Source organism: Heptranchias perlo, chromosome 24 (genome assembly GCF_035084215.1).
Source record: "Heptranchias perlo isolate sHepPer1 chromosome 24, sHepPer1.hap1, whole genome shotgun sequence".
Taxonomy (NCBI): Eukaryota; Metazoa; Chordata; class Chondrichthyes; order Hexanchiformes; family Hexanchidae; genus Heptranchias; species Heptranchias perlo.
In genome coordinates, this window is record NC_090348.1 from 10,836,969 (window position 1) to 10,859,821 (window position 22,853).

At 42.4% G+C, this 22,853-nt stretch overlaps 1 protein-coding gene across 6 annotated transcripts in view; it reads right to left on the reverse strand.

Annotated features, from left to right (window-relative positions):
* Positions 1–22,853, reverse strand: part of LOC137341562 (phosphatidylinositol 3-kinase C2 domain-containing subunit gamma-like) — a 147,895-nt gene that overhangs the window by 41,432 nt on the left and 83,610 nt on the right. For 3 of the 6 annotated variants that reach the window (XM_068004750.1, XM_068004749.1, XM_068004747.1), the window contains 7 exons: positions 15,802–15,894; positions 12,208–12,337; positions 11,564–11,700; positions 7,529–7,698; positions 6,812–6,968; positions 3,814–3,923; positions 955–1,156 (listed from right to left, as the gene is read on the reverse strand). In XM_068004750.1, coding sequence (XP_067860851.1) covers positions 955–1,156; positions 3,814–3,923; positions 6,812–6,968; positions 7,529–7,698; positions 11,564–11,700; positions 12,208–12,337; positions 15,802–15,894 — 999 coding nt within the window. Of the gene's footprint in view, positions 1–954; positions 1,157–3,813; positions 3,924–4,216; positions 4,482–6,811; positions 6,969–7,528; positions 7,699–11,563; positions 11,701–12,207; positions 12,338–15,801; positions 15,895–22,853 lie in introns of those variants that run through there. The other 3 variants (XM_068004753.1, XM_068004752.1, XM_068004751.1) reach the window with 3 other exon arrangements.

The window sequence follows — 22,853 nt, forward strand, 5'->3', positions numbered from 1 at the left end:
TGACGAGGCAGGCATTTATTGCCCATCCCTAATTGCCCTTGAGAAGGTGGTTGTGGGCCTTCTTCTTGAACCACTGCAGTCCGTGTGGGGAAGGTGCTGCCTCAGTGCTACTCGGTCGGAAATTCCAGGATTTTGACTCAGTGACAATGAGGGAACAGCGATATATTTCCAAGTCGGGATGGTGTGTGACTTGGAGGGGAACTTGGAGGTGATGGGGTTCCCATGCACCTGCTGCCCTTGTCCTTCTAGGTCGTGGAGGTCGCGGGGTTTGGGAGGTGCTGTCAAAGAAGCCTTGGCAAGTTGCTGCAGTGGCATCCTGTGGATGGTACACACTGCAGCCTCTGACTCAGTTTAAAATGGCAGTGGAACGAGTTTTCGAGTAGGCTTCACCAAGACATCTGAAGGCACATTTGAACCTGCATGCCTAAGGGAATTAAATACTCACTGCTACAGATAGGTTCTGACAAGCAGTTAACTTGACAAGCGTAGCTGCTGAATTTGGATGCATTAATAGGAATGAGATTTTTTTTTTTAGAAACGCAAAGAGTGAGACAAGGATTGCAAACCTACTTAAACGTACAAGGGTATGTTTTGTGAAGCTCCATTTTTGGAACCAATCTTGCCTGACAAAGGTGTGGGGTGAAAAATGAGGAGCTGCCATGAATGGGGCTCGTGGACTTCATAACCCCTTTCTACAACCTGCACAGTGAGGTTCTGCAGCAGGGAGCAGAACCTAGTGAATTGTGCCTTTTAAATCCATCTTCAATTTCTAAAAGATGGGGAACATGGAGAGTGGGTAGTTTATTTTTAAAAAGAACCTAAAAGTGTGAGCCATTCTCAAAAAGATCTTTTCAAGACTCAAAATTCCAGTCTTCTCAAAGCCTAAGTCCTCTGACCACAGCTGCTCTTAACCCCGAGATATTAAGCGCAAGTCTGAATCTCTACAGTACTCACATACTCCTTATGAGGGACAATTTTCTTCTCATAACCACACACAAAGGCACTTCTTATTAGACCATCTGTCTGTAATGTGTACTTTCCTGGTGCAAACGACAGGCTTGGCTGGACATCTGGGTCTGCAAATTTCATCTGTGCCACGATATGGGCGACAAAATTAATTTTCACAGGTAGACTTCTCAGGCTTTCTTTTATTAAGCTACAGGTGAAAGAAATCAATTTCACTGGTCAGTGTCATAGAAGGTTAACCATGATCAATACCAAATAAACACCTTTAGCTGCACAAGAAAGACATTTCCCACAACAATGGCCTGGATTTGATATTGTTAACGGTTCCCTCTCCTCAGCAACTGTCCCCCTCCCCTTCAAATCTGCTGTCATCAGCCCCTCCTCAAAAAACCCACCCTTGACCCCTGTCCTTGCAAATTATCGCCTCATCTCCAACCTCTCCAAACTCCTTGAACGTGTTGTCGCCTCCCAAATCGATACTCATCTTTACAGCAACTCCATCTTTGAATCCCTCCAATCAGGTTTCCGCACCTGCCACAGCACCGAAACGGCCCTTATCAAAGTCACAAACGACATCCTCTGTGACTGTGATGATAGTAAACTATTCCTCCTCATCCTTCTTGACCCGTCTGCAGCCTTTGACATGGTTGAACACACCATCCTCCTCCCACGCCTCTCTTCCATCGTCCAGCAGGGTGGGACTGTCCTCGCCTGGTTCCATTCTTATCTATCCAGTCGTAGCCAGAGAATCACCTGCAATGGCTCCTCTTTCCGCTCCCACACTGTTACCTCTGGAGTCCCCCAAGGATCTATCCTTGGCCCCCTCCTATTTCTCATCTACATGCTGCCCCTCGGTGACATCATCCGAAAAACGACGTCAGATTCCAAATGTACGCTGATGACACCCAAGCTCTACCTCACCACCACCTCTCTCGACCCCTCCACTGCCTCTGATTTATCACGCTGCTTGTCTGACATCCAGTGCTGGATAAGCAGAAATTTCCTCCAACTAAATATTGGGAAGACTGAAGCCATTGTCTTCAGTCCCCGTCACAAATGCCGTTCCATGGCCACTGACTCCTTCCCTCTCCCTGGCCACTGTCTGAGACTGAACCAGGCCTTTCACAACCTTGGCGTCCTATTTGACCCTGAGATGAGTTTCAGACCACATATCTGGTCCATCACCAAGTCCGCCTACTTCCACCTCTGTAACATCACCCATCTCCGCCCCTGCCTCAGCTCATCTGCTGCTGAAACCTTCATCCATGTCTTTGTTACCTCTAGACTTAACGATTCCAATGCTCTCCTGGCCGGCCTCCCACCTTGCATCTTCCGTAAACTTGAGCTCATCCAAAACTCTGCTGCCCCTATACTAACTCACACCATGTCCTATTCACCTATCACCCCTGTGCTCGCTGACCTACATTGGCTCCCGGTCCGGCAGCGCCTCGATTTTAAAACTGTCATCCTTATTTTCAAATTCCTCCATGACCTCGCCCCATTCTATCTTTGTAACCTTCTCCAGCCCTACAACCCTCCAAGATCTCTGCGCTCCTCCAATTCTGGCCTCTTACGCATCCCAGATTTTAATCACTCCGCCACTGATGGCCGTGGTTTCAGCTGCCTAGGCCCTAAGCTCTGGAATTCCCTCCCTAAACTTCTCCGTCTCTCTACCTCTCTCTCCTCCTTTAAGAAGCTCCTTAAAAACGACCTCTTTGACCTGTCCTAATAGTTCCTTATGTGGCTTAGTGTCAAATTTTGTTTGATAACGCTCCTGTGAAGCGCCTTCGGATGTTTTACTACGTTAAAGGCACTATATAAATGCAAGTTGTTGTTGTTGTTGTTGCTGTTGTTGATTTGACATCTGATAGTTATGCATTGTGCCTTCAGTTGGATTTTGTGTGTTCTGTTGAGTGATGTCAATAGTGAATAAATATTAATCTTTTGCACTGATTCCTGCACAGTGGAAAGACTTCTCAAATAGCCTTGCACAGATTATTACAAATCCTGTAAATGCTGCAATCAAGTTTAAGATCTCCATTTTCAGTGGTAAGTTGTGACATAGCTCAGGACAACATCGCTTACCAGACACCCAGTGTGAATGGTTAATATATTACAATCAAATCAAAATATATATGGTAAATGGAAGGAAGGCTGCCTGTTGCGTTGTAGTTGATTGTGTCCTTTAGTAATCTACATTAAACACATCAGGACTGAATGTGTCGGTTGGCATTTCAGATATGGAAGAGTTGCAAATAGCTTGCCAGTCACTGTTGGTCACCCCTGCTATATAGATCGCATTAAAATGTATTGATCATGATTTTAATAGCAATGGAAATGTAAAATTTAGTCCTGAGTTATCTGCTTTTCCACTGTTTGCTTCAATACAGAGGGCTCCACATTAACAGACGACTTTGCTGCATATTCCATTTATCATACTTGAGTCCCAATGATGCAGTTCTGCTGAGACAGTTTTCTTTTAAAAAATAGCTTGACTGTGAAGCATGCATTTGCATAATCCACGTCAATGCAACATTTATTAAATATGCCTTCTTATGCATATTTTCCTGCTTCATTTGCATAATTGAGTGGAGGGGGGGAATTCATGCCATGTGATCCTAGAAAACCTAGACAATTGGTTCCATTCATTGACCTTTTTTTTGCTCCACTTATCTGCCATTTTGCCTTGTTAATTATAAAGCTTTACTGGTGATGCGATTCTGTAATTAGTTGGGGGGCCTACGGCACAAGTTAATTTTATTTAAAGTATCAGGGTTGAATTTAGACACACAATGAGTTGGGATTAGTAAGAAAGTAAATGGGAAAACCAAAAGTCCAGTCTTCAACCTTGTGAAGTACGAGGTTGCTTGTGCATCAGAGTCCTTTGGCCGCAGGTTATTATAAACATACTTCAGGTCCTGGACTTCAGCCAGCTCAGGAAGTCCAGCTGACAGCATCTGAAGCAGAGAAGAATGGAAGGTCTGTTATTATTATAGAGCCAGCGTCACAAACACTAATCACAGACGATGCCACGTCTGTGCACTCAGTGGCCTGTGGGATGCTGGAATTATGACATTTTGCTCATCTGTCGCAGAGAGGTGTCCAGGGCCTTCATTTTTCTGGCCTGATCTCGATCCATGAATCTGCATTATTCTAAGTGCCTGGTTGGGGCCTGAATATTAGCATCACTTTAAATGAATACTTCTCCTCTTCTCCACCTTACCTTGATTCTGGAAAGGTTTCCCTAAGCATTTATCTAGAGAGGAGATTCAGGTTGACCTTGGAGTCGAGTCAGTTGTAAGATTGATATGTCTGCTGATGGGATATTGATACAAAGTCAATCCGCTGTGGCCGACTTGGTAATCTAACGCCTGTGCCAGGTTGGACTGAAATACTCCAAGTCTGATTCACTGTTAGGACCTGGAAGGGTAGACCTGTCGTCGGGGCCTGGGATTCTTCCCACTCGGCTTCAGATAATCCTGCAGGCCGATGTTGTAATGGGCAGGATGGTCCTGCTGGACAAAGAGTGGGAAGTTTACCAAAGCTCTGTGCTGGTAAGATGCAAAGTTTTAGCCCATTAAATTCATCTTGTGAGTCCCTAAGACTTGCCTCTTGGTCCCTGCACCTAAGTTTAGGTAAACAGGCTGAGCCCCTAGGGGAGAGAGCACACACACCATATTGGGCAAATGAAAATTTCTCCATAGCTTGCTTTGGAGACGCTTAAGAATGGTAATGGGTATCATGTGTGTCAGACACCTGGCTGATCAAAACATCAGGCCATGGTTATGTTACTGACACTGTTATCAGGTGCCATGCTCTTGCTGGCTGACTTTCCCTGGTGTACCCGAACTCTGTGATGTGTTGCTCCACATAGCAGCTGAAAAATTAGGTTACGAAAGCTAACTCTGCTTCAACAAACAAGGCTGGGATTTTAACTTGGGCTTTCAGATTGGCAGCTCAGGCCCACCTGTCTGCAGAGTTGCTGGGCTGCAGGAACAGGATGTTAGCTGTTACAGTGCTAGCACTAACCTTGATGCAAGAAGATCTTTCTGCCTTCCACTATTGCTACTATTTTTATAATGTGCAACTATAACGGGTGTGCTGAAGCAGAACTTTTACTTTGATGGCCAATCCGAAGCTGACATAGATGGAAAATAGGACGGAGAAATCAGAAAAGCACCTGAGCATCTCTTTGATAGTCAAGGTATTGGTGAAGAAAAATGTATCCAGTTGGGATCCATTCATTCTTGATTTTGGGACTTGACGTCATGCTGACACCAGCTCTCAGCTGGTTTGAAAGAGGCTGTACTGGGTTCGGGCTTCATTTAAATGGTGCTGGCAAGTTGCGGGCACCAAATGGGTGCCTCGCTGCTACTGGTTGGTTACGAGATAGTGGGAAACGAGCTGGTTTCCATGCTGAGCCGACCGGCAGATTGGATCTGGACGAGGCAGTGATGCAACCCGGGGATGGGTCTTTTTGGGCCGCAGTTTTTTTGTAGGCCCAGGAGGAGGTTGGCTCACAAAAATAAAAAATAAACATTTCCAGGGCACGTTTATGAGCAGCTTCCAGGGGCCCCTTACAGGATATCTGGTTAGGCCGCTCAACGACTGGCACAGCACATTCTGCCTATTTATACCTGAAATTGGGGGTCCTACTGATGGCGTAGGATCCGGGTTTGCATAATTAAGCAGTCTGTTTGTCCCCTTACAGGCCCACTTGAAAATTGCATCAGGGGCAACAGAAGTGCCCCCCACACTTCTAATTTTCAGCTGCCGGCTGCTCGTTTTTCGGCGAGAAGTGGGTGGCTGTGTGTTGAAAATCTCTCTGTTTATTTTGATTGTTCAGTGGAAAGATGGGAAGCCCAGTGTAAAAAGGGGAGCCTGGAGCTCCATCTGTTCCAGTCCTTCCCAATTTCCCCCTCCCCTCTCCCCAGTTGTGCAGACTAGCTCAACTGTGTCACGGCCACCAGGGATTGAATCTGCGTCCTAGTACCAGGTCCAATAATATGTTTGCCCCAAACATTGCCCTGTGTTTTTAACAAACCAACATAGACTACTAAAGAATTGAGGCCTGAAATTTCTGGCCTTGACCGTAAGTACAGCCCCCCGCCAACTCCCAAATTGCGGGGACGGGGTCATTGACTGGGCGACATGGACATGTTGGGCCGAAGGGCCTGTTTCCATGTTGTAAACTTCTATGATTCTATTCTATGATTTGAATGGCTGGGTAGGGCACGACGCATCTGCGAGAGCACTTAGGAGGTGCCTGCCTTGAACCACTGGTCAGAATGCTGGAATGGCGCTATACCTCTCTGTTGGTGGTCAGCAGGCTTGGTAAGGGCCCAAAGAACGTGTTTTCCTTAGGCCGGGAATTGCGGTAACTTCGCCCGAAGTAAGTGGGGTTTCCGTCGCATTTCCAGTGAGGTAACAGTGGCGGAGCGGGAGCAGCTCCGAGGAAATTCCCGGCCGTAGTCTTTTGCGCCTTTGGAAAGATATCGATCCCCGCTTTTCCCCAGTAAATACTTCCAAGGCCCTTAGCAGGACCTCTGTCGGCTGCCATGAATTTCCCTGATGTCTTATAAGGGTGGAATGGGCAGAATCTCCAAGGGTAGCCCGGGCACTCCCCCAGATATGCCCCCTCAACATGGGGGGTGGGGGGGGCATGGGCTAAAGAACTCCCTATTGCCACATATCAGAATTTAAAGAGACAAGGCGGAATTCTACCCCAAATTCCTGCCCTCCCCAACCCAGATAGAAATCTTCTCCACTTTCCCTGAACCCAGGAATTTTGAGGCCCTTAATATTTCATAAACTCAACAAACTCAATTTGCCTCTTCCCTCTTACCAGTTCCAGCAGATTCATCAAGAGCTGAGTGTGTTGTCGGATGATGTTGTACGCCAGACAGCTCAGGTCCACAAACCTCTGGAAATGAGCCCCATTTTTTCCACCTTCTGTGATGAAATGCTCCATTTCAGAAGTAAATATAAAAGGAGCGCGATCCCTAATTGAAACCATGGACAAATTCTTAATTAAAAATAGTGCAGGTATTATTTTAACAACAAATAAGAATGATACATTTCGATATAAAGAAAAAGTTTGCATTTATAAAGCGCCTTTCACAACCTCAGGATGTCCCAAAGCGTTTTACAGCCAATGAACTTTTGAAGTGCAGTCACTGTTGTAATGTAGGAAACATGGCAATCAATTTGTACACAGCAAGGTCCCACAAACAGCAATGTGATAATGACCATAATCTGTTTTGGTGATGTTGGTTGAGGGATAATTATTCCCTGCTGTTCCGCGAATAGTGCCATGGGAACTTTAATGTCCACCTGAGGGGGCAGACGGTGTTTAGTGTCTCATCCGAAAGGCGGCGCCTCTGACAGTACAGAACTCCCTCAGTACTTCCACTGCAGTGTCAGCCAAGATTTCGTACTCAAGTCTCTGGGTTGGGACTTGAACCATTAACCTTCTAATTCAGAGGCAAGAGTTCTACCACTGAGCCATGGCTGACACCCAGCCAGTTCAAGGTACCCTGAAGAACGTGGTAATCACACTAACCTTTTCATGCTTCCAATCATTTGAGCATGCCCCAAAAACTTTCCAAAGTCTATGTGGAACATGTGGCCTGTGGTTTTCAACATAATGTTGTCATTGTGGCGATCGCAGATACCCAGAATAAAAGTAGCAACGCACCAGCCCGCACAGGAGTTGACGAAGTTTTCCACAGCCTAGTCAGAAAAAAAAAAACAATATATGATGCGACATAAACAGTAAACTGAGGAAATGTAGCTGAACAGTTCTTGGTCCAGAACCCCCATCACGGGTGTACAGAATCTTCCTGTACGAGACTCGTGCTAGCAGCACCAGTTTCCAATGTATGGGTCTCATGCAGCTGGCTGCAACCTGAAGATCAACCTGACTGGCTAAGACCAGCTGCCAAGAAGACCAGGTTAAAAAAAAACAACTGACCTTTCTAGTCGCTGGCTTGAGCCACTCTAAGTGTACGACCCGTGAGTCAGGAACCAGTGGTGCCAGCGTGGGACTCGCATATTATCAAAGCGGTTCTATTTTAGCACGATTACCGTAATCGTCGGTAGTAACACTTGGTACAATATGCATTAACTCGAGGACTTTAAAGATTTCCTCTGCAGTCCTTTTAAATGATTATATGCAAGAGCAAACTAGCCTGACAACCTATGCAAATCTTCAATTATTCCCGACAGGCACTACAAGGCCATTAACCTTGGCTCAGTGGTAGCACTCTCACCTCTTGAGTCAGAAGGTTGTGGGTTCAAGTCCCACTCCAGTGACTTGAGCACGTAATTCAGGCTGATACTTCAGTGCAGTACTGAGGGAGGTGCCAGCTTTCCGATGAGACGTTAAACCGAGGCTCCATCTGCTCTCTCCGGTGGATGTAAAAGATGGCAGGGCACTATTTTTGAAGATGAACAGGGGAGTTCTCTCCGGTGCCCTGGCCAATATTTATCTCTCAACTAAATTCACTAAAACAGATGGCCCCGTAAATTGCTCTGAGCAGCAAACCAACAGTGCTCACCGCTCATTAGATTTAAATTCACACACTAAGTTACCGCGTTCTTTTTGGCTTCAACTTCCTTGAAGTGCGACTTCAAAAAACAGCAGCATTCTTTCCCGGGCTGCGTGAGCAGGGAATGGATCTCTATATCCCCTCAGCCAATCAGCTTGAAGCAAACCACGCTGTGAGAACCAGGAAATGAAACTCATTGACTAACCACGCAGACTAAAAACCAGGAAAGGTTAAACTGATAAGGTCAGTAAATGTACTACAATATGAGATACAGAAAGCAAAATAAAGAGGGGGTAAGATTAAAAGGCTGAGATAAAAGAGACAGAAAGTAAAAAAAATTACAAATTTTTTTTTTAATTTAAAAAGTTTTTTTAAATGTCCAAAATCTATTAAAATCAGGAGTAATGATTTATTCTTATCCACATTCTTAAAGGTTAATTTTCAGTGCCAGAGAGGTTGTTTGGCAATCGTTAATACTTACCACGTCATTATATGTTAATTTCGACCTAAAAAAGTCAGCGTACCTTTTTTATGATGAGATTAGTTCGTTTCCAGCTGGGCAGGAGAGCAAGTTGGCGCTGGTCCATTGATTGCAGCCGGCGAGGTCCCTTTAATGTGAAGCTTTCACAACACCGGTGAATCAGGAAGAGCAAGTTCCGTATTTCTGCGTTTCACTGCCCATGTGCGCTCTCCAGAACTTGCTCTTCCATTTTTGCTGAAATAACAGTGAGCCCTGCTACCGTCACAGTTATTTGAAGAGCAATTTCCGGGCCAATTATCTCATTGCTGTTTGTAGGAGTTTGCTGCACACAAATTGGCTGTCATCTTTCCGACATTACAACAGTGACTACACTTCAAAAGTACTTCATTGGCTGTAAAGTGCTTTGGGATGTCCTGAGGTTATGAAAGGCAAGTCTTTCTTTACAGGAATTTTTTTTGGGATACTGCTGTGGTGCACTTTTCCTGCCAATGTTGTTCTTCCTTCTGTCCTATCAGGCTCTGGGTATGGGTGTGGGAAGGGAAGGGGAGGGTCTTGGACCATTTTTCCTTTGTGCCAGGCACTATTTCCACACCTGACAGAGTGCCTGTCTTTTGTTTACTTTTCTTTTTAAAAAAAAAAGTCAGCTCTTCACAATCAGAGGATAATATAGCAACAATTCAGGAGCCCGGTAAATTGCACCATGTGCTTCCATTTGAGTGTGCATAGGAGCTCGGTCACCTGCCCTCAGTGCAAGTAACTAAAAGAACTGGGTCCTCCCTGTTCATGCTCATGTACAAATGTGGTGCCAGTATTGTACCAACACCACCAACTTTCACACATTGGATTGGGTAACTAATCACTGCCTTTACTGGAATATCTATCAAATGTGAGCCCCTAATAGTAATCAAGACCCGTGTGAGAATTAAAGTTTCCAACTGAATAGGACCATTCATTAGAATACAATACTTTTTCCAGTTTTGACCATTGTAACTGGCTAATTAGGATTTTCAATCAACCTCATTATAAAACATTTTGTGATATTCTTTTCTCACTCCTCAAATAGATGAAAATTTGTAATGTTTTACACTATACTGGGACTGGACAGGTATAGTTCAGATCTCATTTACAATAGATAGTGGGCCAGTCAGAAATATCAACCAATAGATGGGAGCGTTCAACATTTCCCAGTAGATAAAATGCATTGTTTTACTATTACTTTTTAGCAAAGTTCAACAACTTAAGGCTAATATCAAAGAACATTTTTTTGGAATGGTAAGAACATCGGGAAACATGGAACTAGAAAAGACCATTTGGCCCATCAAGGTTCTATTCCACCTATGTCATGTTCTGAAAGAAACTTCTGCATAAATACCCTCTGATTGCCAAAGATTATCTAGCAGGACTTCTAGAAATTTCTTCCATTTTGACATCTCTACTATTCAAGCATAACCTGTTGCCCTTCACTGACAACACTCTGTCCCTAGCCCCAGTCTCAGTCTCTACTTATCCCTATTACTTACAATCTTGTTCTAATAAAGTACCAACTTGCATTTAAATAGTGTTTATCATGATGTCATGAAGTTCCAAAGCACATCACGGCCAATTACTTTCTAAGAGTAGTCACCGTTGTCATGTAGGCAAATGGGACAGACAATTTGTGCACAGCAAGGTCCCACAAATAGCAATGATGTAAATGATCAGTTAATCTGTTTTGGTGGTGTCGGTTGAAGGATAAACGTTGGCCAGGATACCTGCTCTTCTTTTAACAGTGTCATAGGATCTTTTACGTCCACCTGAGAGGGCAGACGGGACCTGGGTTTAATGTCTCATCTGAAAGTCAGGTGGTCAATTGAAGAGTTATCCAGCTACTTTCCGAAGGAGGAAAGTGGCTGCTTTTGCTGAGAGTCTGATTCACAGATCCAAAGATAAATATACCGGAAACCACATGGGAAGAGATTGCAAATTGGGACTCCACTTCGTGTTGTAGCTCTAACCCTCAAGCACAGGTCCCTGCTGGGAGTGCCAGAACAGTGAATTTACCCAATGGTACTCTATGGCTGGAAAAAGTTTGTTCTAGCTCCAATCTTACTGAGGCTTGTTAATTTTAATTCTGCTTTTAGTTCTTTCCCTTTAGTCTAAGTCATACAGCTTGCTTACATTTCCATCATCAGATTTTCAGCATCTTAAAAGGCCTAAATCTTAACTCCCCTCAATTTGCTTTGCTTTGCTGAAAATAAGCTGAACTTCACAAAACTCTCCTCATAATTTAAAGTCATCATTGTTGCTCTTCAAACCCTCTAGAACATAGCAATGTTCTTCTGAGGGGAGAAATGACAGCTTCAATCCAAGGTCTGCTTTGGTCTAATATAAGTTCCCATCACTGTTCAATATGCTACAAATGGTGAAGAGCGAGAGGAATCAGACAGAGCAGTGAAAACAGCATTAAACGACCTGAGCAGACTGGGATAAGCTCCAAGATCTCGGTTATATAATGGGAAGATACTTAGCAGAATGGGAGCATAGCCCAGTATTTCTCTAATTAAATAAACTTTTAATTAAAGCTCACATTCTTGTGCAATTCCTCAGTGGGGTTGTGTTCCTGGAACCATTTTGAAAGAGTATTTTCCATGAGTGGCCCAATAATACCATGTTTCATATGGATCTTGGCCAGTGTTGTAGCACCAGGTACCATCTCCACCAGTCCTGAAAGAAGTCAAATAGCTTGAGTGTAGTAGCACCAAAAGGCCATGCATATGTTGAATTGTTTTAACCTGCATTAAGTCCACTACTTGACATAACTGCACAACAGTAGCTGATGTAAGTGTTGAATTTTCACCATGACTTACTTCACTTGATCTTTAGTAAGTTACTTATTAAAGGATTGTACACTTTTATATAATTGCTGTTAACCATATACACTTGCTCTCATCTGCTTCAAGCCATTGAGGCTTGCAGAGCAATTGCTTGTTAAGTTTTGGGGTGTAAACATATTGGTTTCTTCAAATGTGGTGCTGGAAATGCTGACATAAAATTCCAGATATAAACACTTGAATAATCACCAAATACTGTGAGCAACTCAATTAAACTGAGCAATGGTCTTCAAAAAACAATGGTTGAACAGAAATATAACCTGCTCATAACTGTAACTTAGGAGTTGAAAACTCTTTTTAATATAACTCAGCAATGAAGACAACATGTTGTAGCACAGACCTCTCCCCCTTCCTGTTGATGTGCACCTATAGATGATCATGCTCATATTCAATCCCTCCTGGCACCAGACCCTGTCCATCACTTTAATGATCTGCAGAACGAGCATGTCCTGTCGAAGGTCATCACCTGACTGGAAAGAGGGAATGTTCCAAACTAATTAGTTCAAAAGTCCAATAAGTAGTAGATTTCCCCCACGGTATTGCTCTGGGGAGAGTAGAAACATACATAATTTTATAACAACAGTAGTGTCATCATCAAACATTTATACTTGAGGGGAGCTATCTCTGGGCTTCCTGTTGGTTCAGGGAACCTTGTGCATGGGCTTTGGTTGTTGGGATCAGCCTTTGACTTCAGCATCGCAAGTACCAGAATATCAGGTTCCAAATGAAACATGAAAACCACTGAATGCCCCTTTAACTAAATGAGCAAAGTCTAATACAACTTCAAAATAACTTACTGCTTATAGAAAATATGTACATTGTTCTGTACAAGCCTAAAACATTACATTTTGCTACCTAAAAGCTAAATTAACCTCTGGCCCCCTGCACAGGAACATTGGAATTGTTGGACGACAAAAGACCAAGCTCCATCAATTCGCCTTCTACTATCCCGGTAATACATGATTCTACTGTGAAGTTAACTGGATTTTCAATCATCCAAAGGTCATAAAGAAATACAACAGATACAGTTTGTACCAACAGGAGCTGATCCTAACAGTGATGTCATTTATATCTGCCCTTACCAGTGACGAAGAAAGGGGTAAACAAGCACCAGCCATGCTCTTGGGTGTTTGAAACACACAGATAGGTTCAACAGCTAATGTTTTAAAGATAAATGTAGATTTATTTACTGGGTGTCTTTTGTAGTTTTAACAGTAAGCATTCTGAGGCCATATCCAGTGATGTACAGGGTTATTACAGTAGCATCATGATAAAGAAATGAGTTATTAAAACATTTACGGAGGAGCATAGATTATACTGCTACATCTCCTATTCTGATCAAAGATGAGTGTAGCAATTAATTCTGATGCTTTATATTCAGGGCATGAAAACGATTGTAGCTAAAAAAAATGAAAGCTGCTGTATCTCTGTGATCAGCCTCTTCAGATACCTCTTCAAATTCTGTTCCAGTGCCTCCCTTCTTATCTACACACTTGATTTCAGTACCATCTCTTCTCTCTCCTCCATTTCATTCAATTTGTTCCAATCCCTCACCCTTCCCTCACTCTGCTGTAATCTCTCACCTTTTCCTCCCTCTTTTCCAATCACTCATCCTTGCTTCACTCTTTTCCCATGCTCTCTCACACTGTACTACACCTTCACCCTTTTCCTATCCTTCCCCTCACTTTGTTCCAATCCCTCACCCTTCCCTTATTCAGTTCCAATCACTTTCTTTTCCCATGCCTCCCTCTTCCCTCACCCTTTTCCAGCACTTCACCCTTATCCAATGTTCCACCCTTTCCCTCATTCTGCTCCAATCCTTTACCCTTCTCTCGCTCTTTTCCAGTGACCCGTTCCTTCATTCTGTTCCAATGTTCTCATTTGTTTCTTACCAATTGCAGTCAAGAGGATGGTGAGTGGCTGACCTGCTCACAAACTTCACACAATGTTACTCTGAAATTCCTTTCATTTCTCCCTCAACACAGCTGAAATCAGGACCTTGCCAGTATTGGTCAGTGCGGGCACAAATCCAATGGCCAAAAACTCTGTGAAACTGTCCATTGTCCCTGTTGTTTTAAACTTGAAAATATAATACATGATCTTCTGATTTCCCTGGACATCATATTGCTTTTGCCATTTTTTTTGCACCAATCGCACTGATCGGTGCAATTTAAATGTTCAGCTGCCCGAGCAGTGGCGATTGTGTGGGATTGGCCTTTTCAAGAATATCCACTCTTGAAACACCAAGAATGATTTTAAAATGGGTGAAGCGATTTCTCGAGTGGAATAAAAGCTGCATGGAGATTTGAAGCATGGCTACAGTTCAAAAAATAAAAATAAATCATATTTTGTAAGAAAATGACTAAATTACAACAGAAGCCTGTAACTCAAATTGGTGGCTAGTCGATAATTTATGAGACGAATGGGATTTTATTGAGAAAATATTTTAGTTCTGCTCCTTATATCAGACTATTGTGTGGCTGTAATTGTGGTAGTATCAGATTGAAACCTTTTTGTAAATCATGTACAAGTGCAACTTAATCTATAGTCTCAAGATTAACTATCAAGATAGGTTTCTTTCTGTGAATGCCCCTTGTGCACTGCATCTCGATGCCCAGTAATACACAGCAGAGTCAGTACTGTTGGACGACAGTTAAAAATGCATGTTCCACTGTGGCTGTGGTATTTACGTCTGTACAGAAACCACACAAGTGATCTCAGAGTTGACCTATCTGCCATTAGGATTCAAGTCGCATGGAACACAAGTAAATGTGGATGGAGCATGCAGATCTAAGCAACAGCAGCAAAACCTTCTATTTATGTAATTTAGATGCTGAGACGTTGTTTCCCTGGCTGGAGAGTCTAGAACTAGGGGGCATAGTCTCAGGATAAGGGGTTGGCCATTTCATTCTGAGATGAGGAAGAATTTCTTCACTCAGACAGTTGTGAATCTTTGGAATTTTTTACCCCAGAGGGCTGTGGATGCTGAGTCGTTGAGTATATTCAAGGCTGAGATAGATTTTTGGACTGTAGGGGGAATCAAGGGATATGGGGATCCGGCTGGAAAGTGGAGTTGAGGTCAAAGATCAGCCATGATCTTAATGAATGATCTTAATTGAATGGTGGAGCAGGTTTGAGGGGCCGTATGGCCTTCTCTTGCTCCTATTTCTTATGCTCTTACATTCTTATAATGCCCTTGACACACAAAAATGAGACATGGCACTTGAGGAAAAAAATAAAAAGACACTACACTGAGCCAGGGTAAGAGAGGTGATCAAACGCATGGTAGGTTTTAAGAACAACAATTGACATTTTTTTAGCGCCTTTAACATAAAACATCCCAAAGCGTTTCACAGAGGCACAAACACATTTTTAAAAATGAACAGGGTGGCTTTTGAAGGTGCAGAAGTGGACTCGTGGAGATGTTTAAGGATAAACTTCCAGAGAGTAGGCCCAGGATGGCTGTGGGCCCTACCACCATTGGTGGACTGAAGGAGGGGGAGAGGGATGCACGGAAGGCAAGAATTGGTAAACTGAAGAGGGCAGGTAGGAATACACGGATGGAGCAGGAGAAATAGCACCTGGAAGTGAAAATGAAAGGATAAGCGATTCCATGGCAATGGGGCTGTGAGGGGAGCAGAGGTGGGTGGATACAAGTGGTCTTGGTGATGGATAAGGTGCAGGATTTGAATCTCAGCTCTGGGTCAAACAGGTGCAGAAGGTTTGTTGATGGCTAACTAATATTTAAATGGGTTTTTGACATTTTACAAATTAGTTCATGAAAAACACACTTAACACAATATACTGATGGTAAACTGCCAACCACATGGGCACAGCTTTGGTTTCATAAACAATCATTACTCAGTCAATGCTGAAGTGGGGTTTTTCCAGATATGCCACAATTAAGTTTCCATGAATATCATCCAAGTCCTACCTTGTATATCACATTGATATTTTTGCCCAAAGGGTCTGCATTGATGAAAGAAATTTTCAGAGGAACAGCATTGGAGGTGAAATAGGAACAGGCCTTCACAAAGAGAAAAATATGGAAATATAAGCATCATAAAAAAATTGTAACACTTGTTTTCAATTGTATTGAATAAACATTTGAAGCAGAGGAAGATACAGGGATATAGGGAGACAGCAGGCCATAGGGATTCGTTTTAGATTGCTTCAACAAAGAGCCAACAGACTGTTGGGCCAAAAGGTCTTCTTGGGTCAATGGTAGTGCTCTCACTTCTGACTCAAAGTGGGAGTCAGAAGTGAGAGCACTACCACTTAATCCCACTTAAACACATAATCTAGGCTGGCACTTCAGTGCAGTACTGAAGAAGTGCTGCACTGTCGAAGGTGCTGTCTTTCAGATCAGATGTTAAATCGAGGCCCTGCCTGCCTGTTAAGGTGCATGTAAAAGATCCCATGGCATATTTGGAGAAGAGCAGGGCGTTCTCCATGCTGTCCTGGTCAAAATGAGCCCGTCAACCAACTCTGCCAAAATGGACTATTTGGTTATTTATCTCATTTACTGTTTGTGTGGAATCTTGCTCTTCACAAATTGGCTGCCATGATTGCCTACAAAACAACAGTGACTACCCTTCAAAAATAAATTCATCAATTGTAAAATGGTTTGGGGAAATCCTGAGGATGTGAAAGGTGCTACATAAAAGCAAGTTCTTTCTTTCCATACTTCATATGAATGAGGACTGCTTAACAAAAAAAAAGCAATAAAGCCTAGATATTTCAATTTGAATAATGCCAATCAGAATATCTAGGCCTAATCCTTAGAAAACAAATCTATAAATTATTTCACAGGGAGAAAAAGAAAAGGTCTTGTGTCAGCATAATATACCAATACACTCAAGAAATAAACATTTTGCACTGGGGCACATGACGTTTCTATAGAAACAATTCCTAAGTGTACACTGGATGCATTGGAGCCTGGATCCTTGTGTTTCGATCACTATGTTGAGCTAATCTCAGAAGAGCATCTCAATTAAACAGCTAACAAATTATGTTGTTCGACTGCTTGCAATCCAAGATTTGAGAGCTAAGGCTGTGGAACTCAAGCAACTTTGTTTTAAGCACTGGCCTTAAAGCTATTACACTGTTGTAATTTATTTCCCCTGTGACATCTTCCAGACATCAGAGAAAGTGGATTATTAAATTCACCTCACTCGGCGCTGGATTTCAATCCGTTTTCAAATTTAAAAATCAGCATTTTACTCTTTGGAGTGAATGTGAAACACTTAACCCTTTCAGTGCACAATGTTTTTGGTGCAATAAAATTCATTGCGTTGGTTTGAGAAGAAATGAGAGTTATTATTGCTGTGACTGCAGATTGGGAAGTTTTAGATGTTCTGCAAAAATGAGATCTGTAAGAAAGATAAATCTCTTTCATTTTTTGCTTGGCTCAGTTAGTAACAGACTTATCTGAGTCAGAATGTTGCGAGTTTAAGTCCTAGAGTGGGACTTGAATCCAAAATCTAGGTTGACATATCAGTACAGTACAGAAGGAGTGCTGCATTGTCGGAAGTGTCACTTTTCAGGTGAGGTATTAAATCGAGGTCCTATTTCTGTTCAGGTGGACATAAAAGATTCCATGGCAGTATTCAAAGAAGAACAGGGAGTTCTCCTGGTGTCCTGGCCAACATTCTGCAAATTGGCAGCTGTGTTTGCCCACACTAGAACAGTGACTACATTTCAAAAGTAATTCATGGGTTGACTTTGAAGCATTTTTAGGACATACTTTCTTCCCTTAGTTTTTATGTATCTTTATTTTGATTCCTACTTCAATTACATAAGAACATAAGAAATAGGAGCAGGAATAGACCATATGGCCCCTTGAGCCTGCTCCGCCATTCAATAAGATCATGGCTGATCTTCGACCTCGACTCCACTTTCCCGTCCAATCCCCATATCCCTTAATTCCCCTAGGGTTCAAAAATCTATCCATCTCAGCCTTGAACATATTCAACGACTCAGCATCCATAGCCCTCTGGGGTAGATTATTCCTCAGATTCACAACCCTCTGTGTAAGAAATTTCTCCTCATCTCTGTCTTAAATGGCCAACCCCTTATCCTGAGTTTATGCCCCCTAGTTCTAGACTCTCCTGTCATGGGAAACAACCTCTCAGCATCTACCCTGTCAAGCCCCCTCAGAATTTTGTATGTTTCAATGAGATCACCTCTCATTCATCTAAACTCCAGAGAGTATAGGCGCATTCTACTCAATCTCTCCTTGTAGGACAACCTTCTCATCCCAGAAATCAATCCAGTGAATCTTTGTTGCACCGCCTCTAAGGCAAGTATATCTTAGATAAAGGAGACCAAAACTGTACACAGTACTCCAGGTGAGGTCTCACCAAAGCCCTGTACAAGTGTAGCAAGACTTCCTTACTCTTGTACTCCAACCCCCTTGCAATAAAGGCCAACATGCCATTTGCCTTCCTAATTGCCTGCTGTACCTGCATGCTAACCTTTGTGTTTCTTGTACGAGATCACCCAAGTCTCTCTGAACACCAACATTTAATAGTTTCTCACCATTTAAAAAATATTCTGTTTTTCTATTCTTCCTACCAAAGAGAAAAACCTCAAATTTTCCCACATTATACTCCATATGTCAACTTCCGCCCACTCACTTAATCTGTCTATATCCTTTTGCAGACTCATTGTGTCCTCCTCACAGCTTATTTTCCCACCTGGTTTTGTATCGTCAGCAAACTTGGATACATTACTCTCAGTCCCTTCATCTAAGTCATTAATATAGATTGTAAATAGTTAAGGCCCAAGCACTGATCCTTGTGGCACCCCACTAGTTACAGCCTGCCAACCTGAGAATGACCCGTTTATCCCTATTCTCTGTTTTCTGTCCGTTAACCAATCCTCTATCTATGCTAATATATTACCTTCAATCCCATGAGCCCTTATCTTGCGTAACAACCTTTTATGTGGCACCTTATCGAATGCCTTTTGAAAATTCAAATATACTACATCCACTGGTTCCCCTTTATCTACCCTGCTAGTTACATCCTCAAAAAACTCGAATAAATTTATCAAACATGATTTCCCTTTCATAAAACCATGTTGACTCTGTCTAATCATACTATGATTTTCTAAGTGCCCTCTTACCACTTCTTTAATAAGGGATTCCAGCATTTTCCCGATGACTGATGTCGGGCTAACTGGTCTTTAGTTCCCTATTTTCTCTTTCCCTCCTTTCTTGAATTACGTTTGTTACCTTCCAATCCACTGGGACCGTTCTTGAATCTAGGACATTTTGGAAGATCGTAATGAATGCATCCACTATCTCTGCAGCCACTTCTTTTAGAACCCGAGAATGTAGGCCATAAGGTCCATGGGATTTATCGGCTTTTAGTCCCATTAATTTCTCCAGTACTTTTTCTTTACTAATATTAATTACTTCAAGTGCCTCACTCTCATTAGCCCCTTGGTTCTCCACTATTTCTGGTATGCTTTTTGTGTCTGCTACTGTGAAGACAGATACAAAATATTTGTTTAACGTCTCTGCCATTTCCTTATTCCCCATTATAATTTCTCCTGTCTCAGCCTCTAAGAGACCAACGTTTACTTTTGCTACTCCCTTCCTTTTTACATAATTGTAGAAGCTCTTACAATCCATTTTTATATTTCTTGCTAGATTACTTTCATATTCTATTTTCTCCCTTTATAATCAATCTTTTGGTCATCTAAAACTCTCCCAATCCTCAGGCTTACTATTCTTCTTTGCAACATTATAGGCCTCTTCTTTTAATCTAATACTATCTTTAACTTCTTTAGTTAGCCACAAATGAATCACTTTTCCCGTGGAGTTTTTATTTCTCAGTGGAATGTATATTCATTGAGAATATTGAAATATTTCATTAAATGTTTGTCATTGCTTATTTACTGTCATATCTTTTAATCTAATTTCCCAATCTACCTTAGCCAACTCACCCCTCATACCTATGTAATTGGCGTTAAGTTTAATACTCTAGTTTCGGTCTTAAGTATGTCACTCTCAAACTCAATGTGAAATTCTATCATATTATGATCACTCTTCCCTAGAGGATCCTTTACTGTGAGATTGCTAATTAACCCTGTCTCATTACACAATACAAGATCTAAATAGAAAAGCAATCCAATAGAAAAGCAGTATATTATTTAAATGGAGAGAGATTGCAGAACTCTGAGGTACAGAGGGATCTGGGTGTCCTAGTACATGAATCACAAAAAGCTAGTATGCAGGTACAGCAAGTGATCAGGAAGACAAATGGAATGTTGTCATTTATTGCAAGGGGAATGGAATATAAAAGTAGAGATGTTTTGCTACAGTTGTACAGGGCATTGGTGAGACCACATCGAGAATACCGTGTGCAGTTTTGGTCTCCTTATTTAAGAAAGGACATAATTGCTTTAGAGGCGGTTAAGAGAAGGTTCACTCGACTGATTCCTGGGATGAGGGGGTTATCTTATGAGGAAAGGTTGGACAAGTTGGGCCTGTATGCACTGGAGCGTAGAAGAAGAGGTGATCTTACTGAAACATATAAGATCCTGTGGCGACTAGAAGGGGTAGATGCTGAGAGGATGTTTCCCCTTGTGGGAGAGACTGGAACTAGGGGCCACAGTTTAAAAATAAGGGGTCTCCCATTTAAGGCAGAGATGAGGAGAAATTTTTTCTCTCAGAGGGTCGTGAGTCTGTGGAACTCCCTTCCCCAGAGAGCGGTGGAGGTAAAGTCATTGAATATTTTTAAGGCGGAGTTAGATAGGTTCCTGATTAACAAGAGAGTCAAAGGTTACAGGTAGACGGGAAAGTAGGGTTGAGGTCACAATCAGATCAGCCATGATCTCATCAAATGGCAGAACAGGCTCAAGGGGCTGAATGGCATACTCCTGCTCTTAAATTGATATGTTCGTATGTAAAATAGTTTGTACCCTGGTTGGTTCCATGATGAATTGTTCCAGGAAACTGTCTCGAATACATTCCATGAACTCGTCCTCCAGACTGCCTTTGCCAATTTGATTTGTCCAGTCTATATGAAGATTAAAGTCCCCTGTGATTATTGCATTACCTTTGTTACAAGCTCCTATTATTTCTTGATTAATACTATGTCCAATGGTCTAGCTACTGTTAGGGAGCCTATAAACTACTTCCACCAGTGTTTTTTGCCCCGTGTTATTTTTTTAAATTTGCGCCCATACTGATTCTACTCCCTTATCCTCCGAGCCAAGATCCTTTCTCACCACTGTCCTGATCATCGGGGCTACCCCCCTCTTTTTCCATTCTGCCTGTCTTTTCGAAACATCAAGTACCCTGGAATATTTAGTTCCCAACCTTGGTCACTTTGCAGCCATGTCTCTGTAATGGCTATTAGATCAAACCCATTTATCTCTATTTGTGCCACTAATTTGTATATCTTGTTACGAATGCTTCTTGCTTTCAGATAAAGAGCCTTTAATTTTAATTTTTCACCATTTTTCCCTGCTTTTACTTTATTCACTGATGTACTATTACTGTTAAACTTTCTGTCCCTTCCTGCCACAGTCTGCTTATCTTTACACTGCTCTGTCGCCTTGACTTTTCTCTTTTGATTTCTAAATTTCCCCTCAACTGACCCCCCCACCCCACCCCCATTTTAGCCTAAAGCCCCATTTACAGCCCTAGTTATTCGATTTGCCAGGGCACTGGTCCCAGCCCAGTTTAAATTATATTTACTTATAATTGCACACATTAAATCCAGCTAAAAACGAAAGAATTTTTGCCACAGTGTGTGTGTGTGTGTGTGTGCGCACATGTGTCTATGTATGTATGTGTGTGTCTGTGTACATATGTGTGTACGCACACACTTGTGTCTACTGATGTATATTCGGTGCTGTGTCTGGAACCAAAGTCTAGGCCAAGCTAGTATATTTAGTTCCCAAAGGTTCCAGCTCACGATCAATATATAGTGATCACTGGTGGGCGTGGATTTTGTGTGGACATGAAGACCATGATACCCCCCACAGTTGAACAGCCTGCTGACACTGTCCAGATTCACAAGTGAAGAACACTAACTTGAGCAAGCTACTCCAGGGCCTCCACTACCCATGTGGCCATAGTCCACTGGGAGCCACTGTCTTCAACAGAGGAGGGGTAAGGGAAAACACTGATAAAAATGACAGATGCTAATATATATTTGGCTTCTTATCTTTTGCTTTGTGGCCAGTGTTGATTGGCAGCGACTCTAACATGGTTCCTGGATACTGCACAATGTTGCCGCTGCATGGCTGTTTCAAAACTGCAACTAGCAAGGGGACACAAAAGGACTACTTCTTCCTCTCCTTGGCACAAATAAAAAAGGAAGACTTGCATTTACATAGTGCCTTTCATGAACTCAGGATGTCCCAAAGCTCTTTATAGCCAATGAAGTACTTTTTGAAGTGTAGTCACTTTTGTAATGTAGGAACTGCGGCAGCTGTTGTGCACAGCAAGGAATCACAAACAGCAATAAAATAAATTACCAGATAATCTGTTTTAATGACGTTGGTTGAGAGATGAATATTGGCCAGGACACCAGGGAGAACTCCACTGCTCCTCTTTGAAATAGCGCCAAGGGATCTTTTAAACGTCCACCTGAGAGGGCAGACGGGGTCTCGGTTTAATGTCTCATCCGAAAGACAGCACCTCCGACAGTGCAGCACTCTCTCAGTACTGCACCAGAGTGTCAGTTTTGATTTTGTGCTCAGGTCTCTGAAGTGAGCCTTGAACCTACAACCTTCTGATTCAGAGGCGAGATTGTAGGTTCAATATAATTCATTGCATTGCATCTGTATAAAATCTATACTTTGTGACAAGCATGTGGGAAATAACTGCACTGAGCCTGCTGCATGAGGACTCTCTGTTAATACTTTGGAGTTAATTTGCAATTCAAATGCTTCTTAAAACAATCAAAAAGAAATTGCATTTAAATAATGCCTTTCATATTTTCAGGATGTCCCAAGATACTTAAC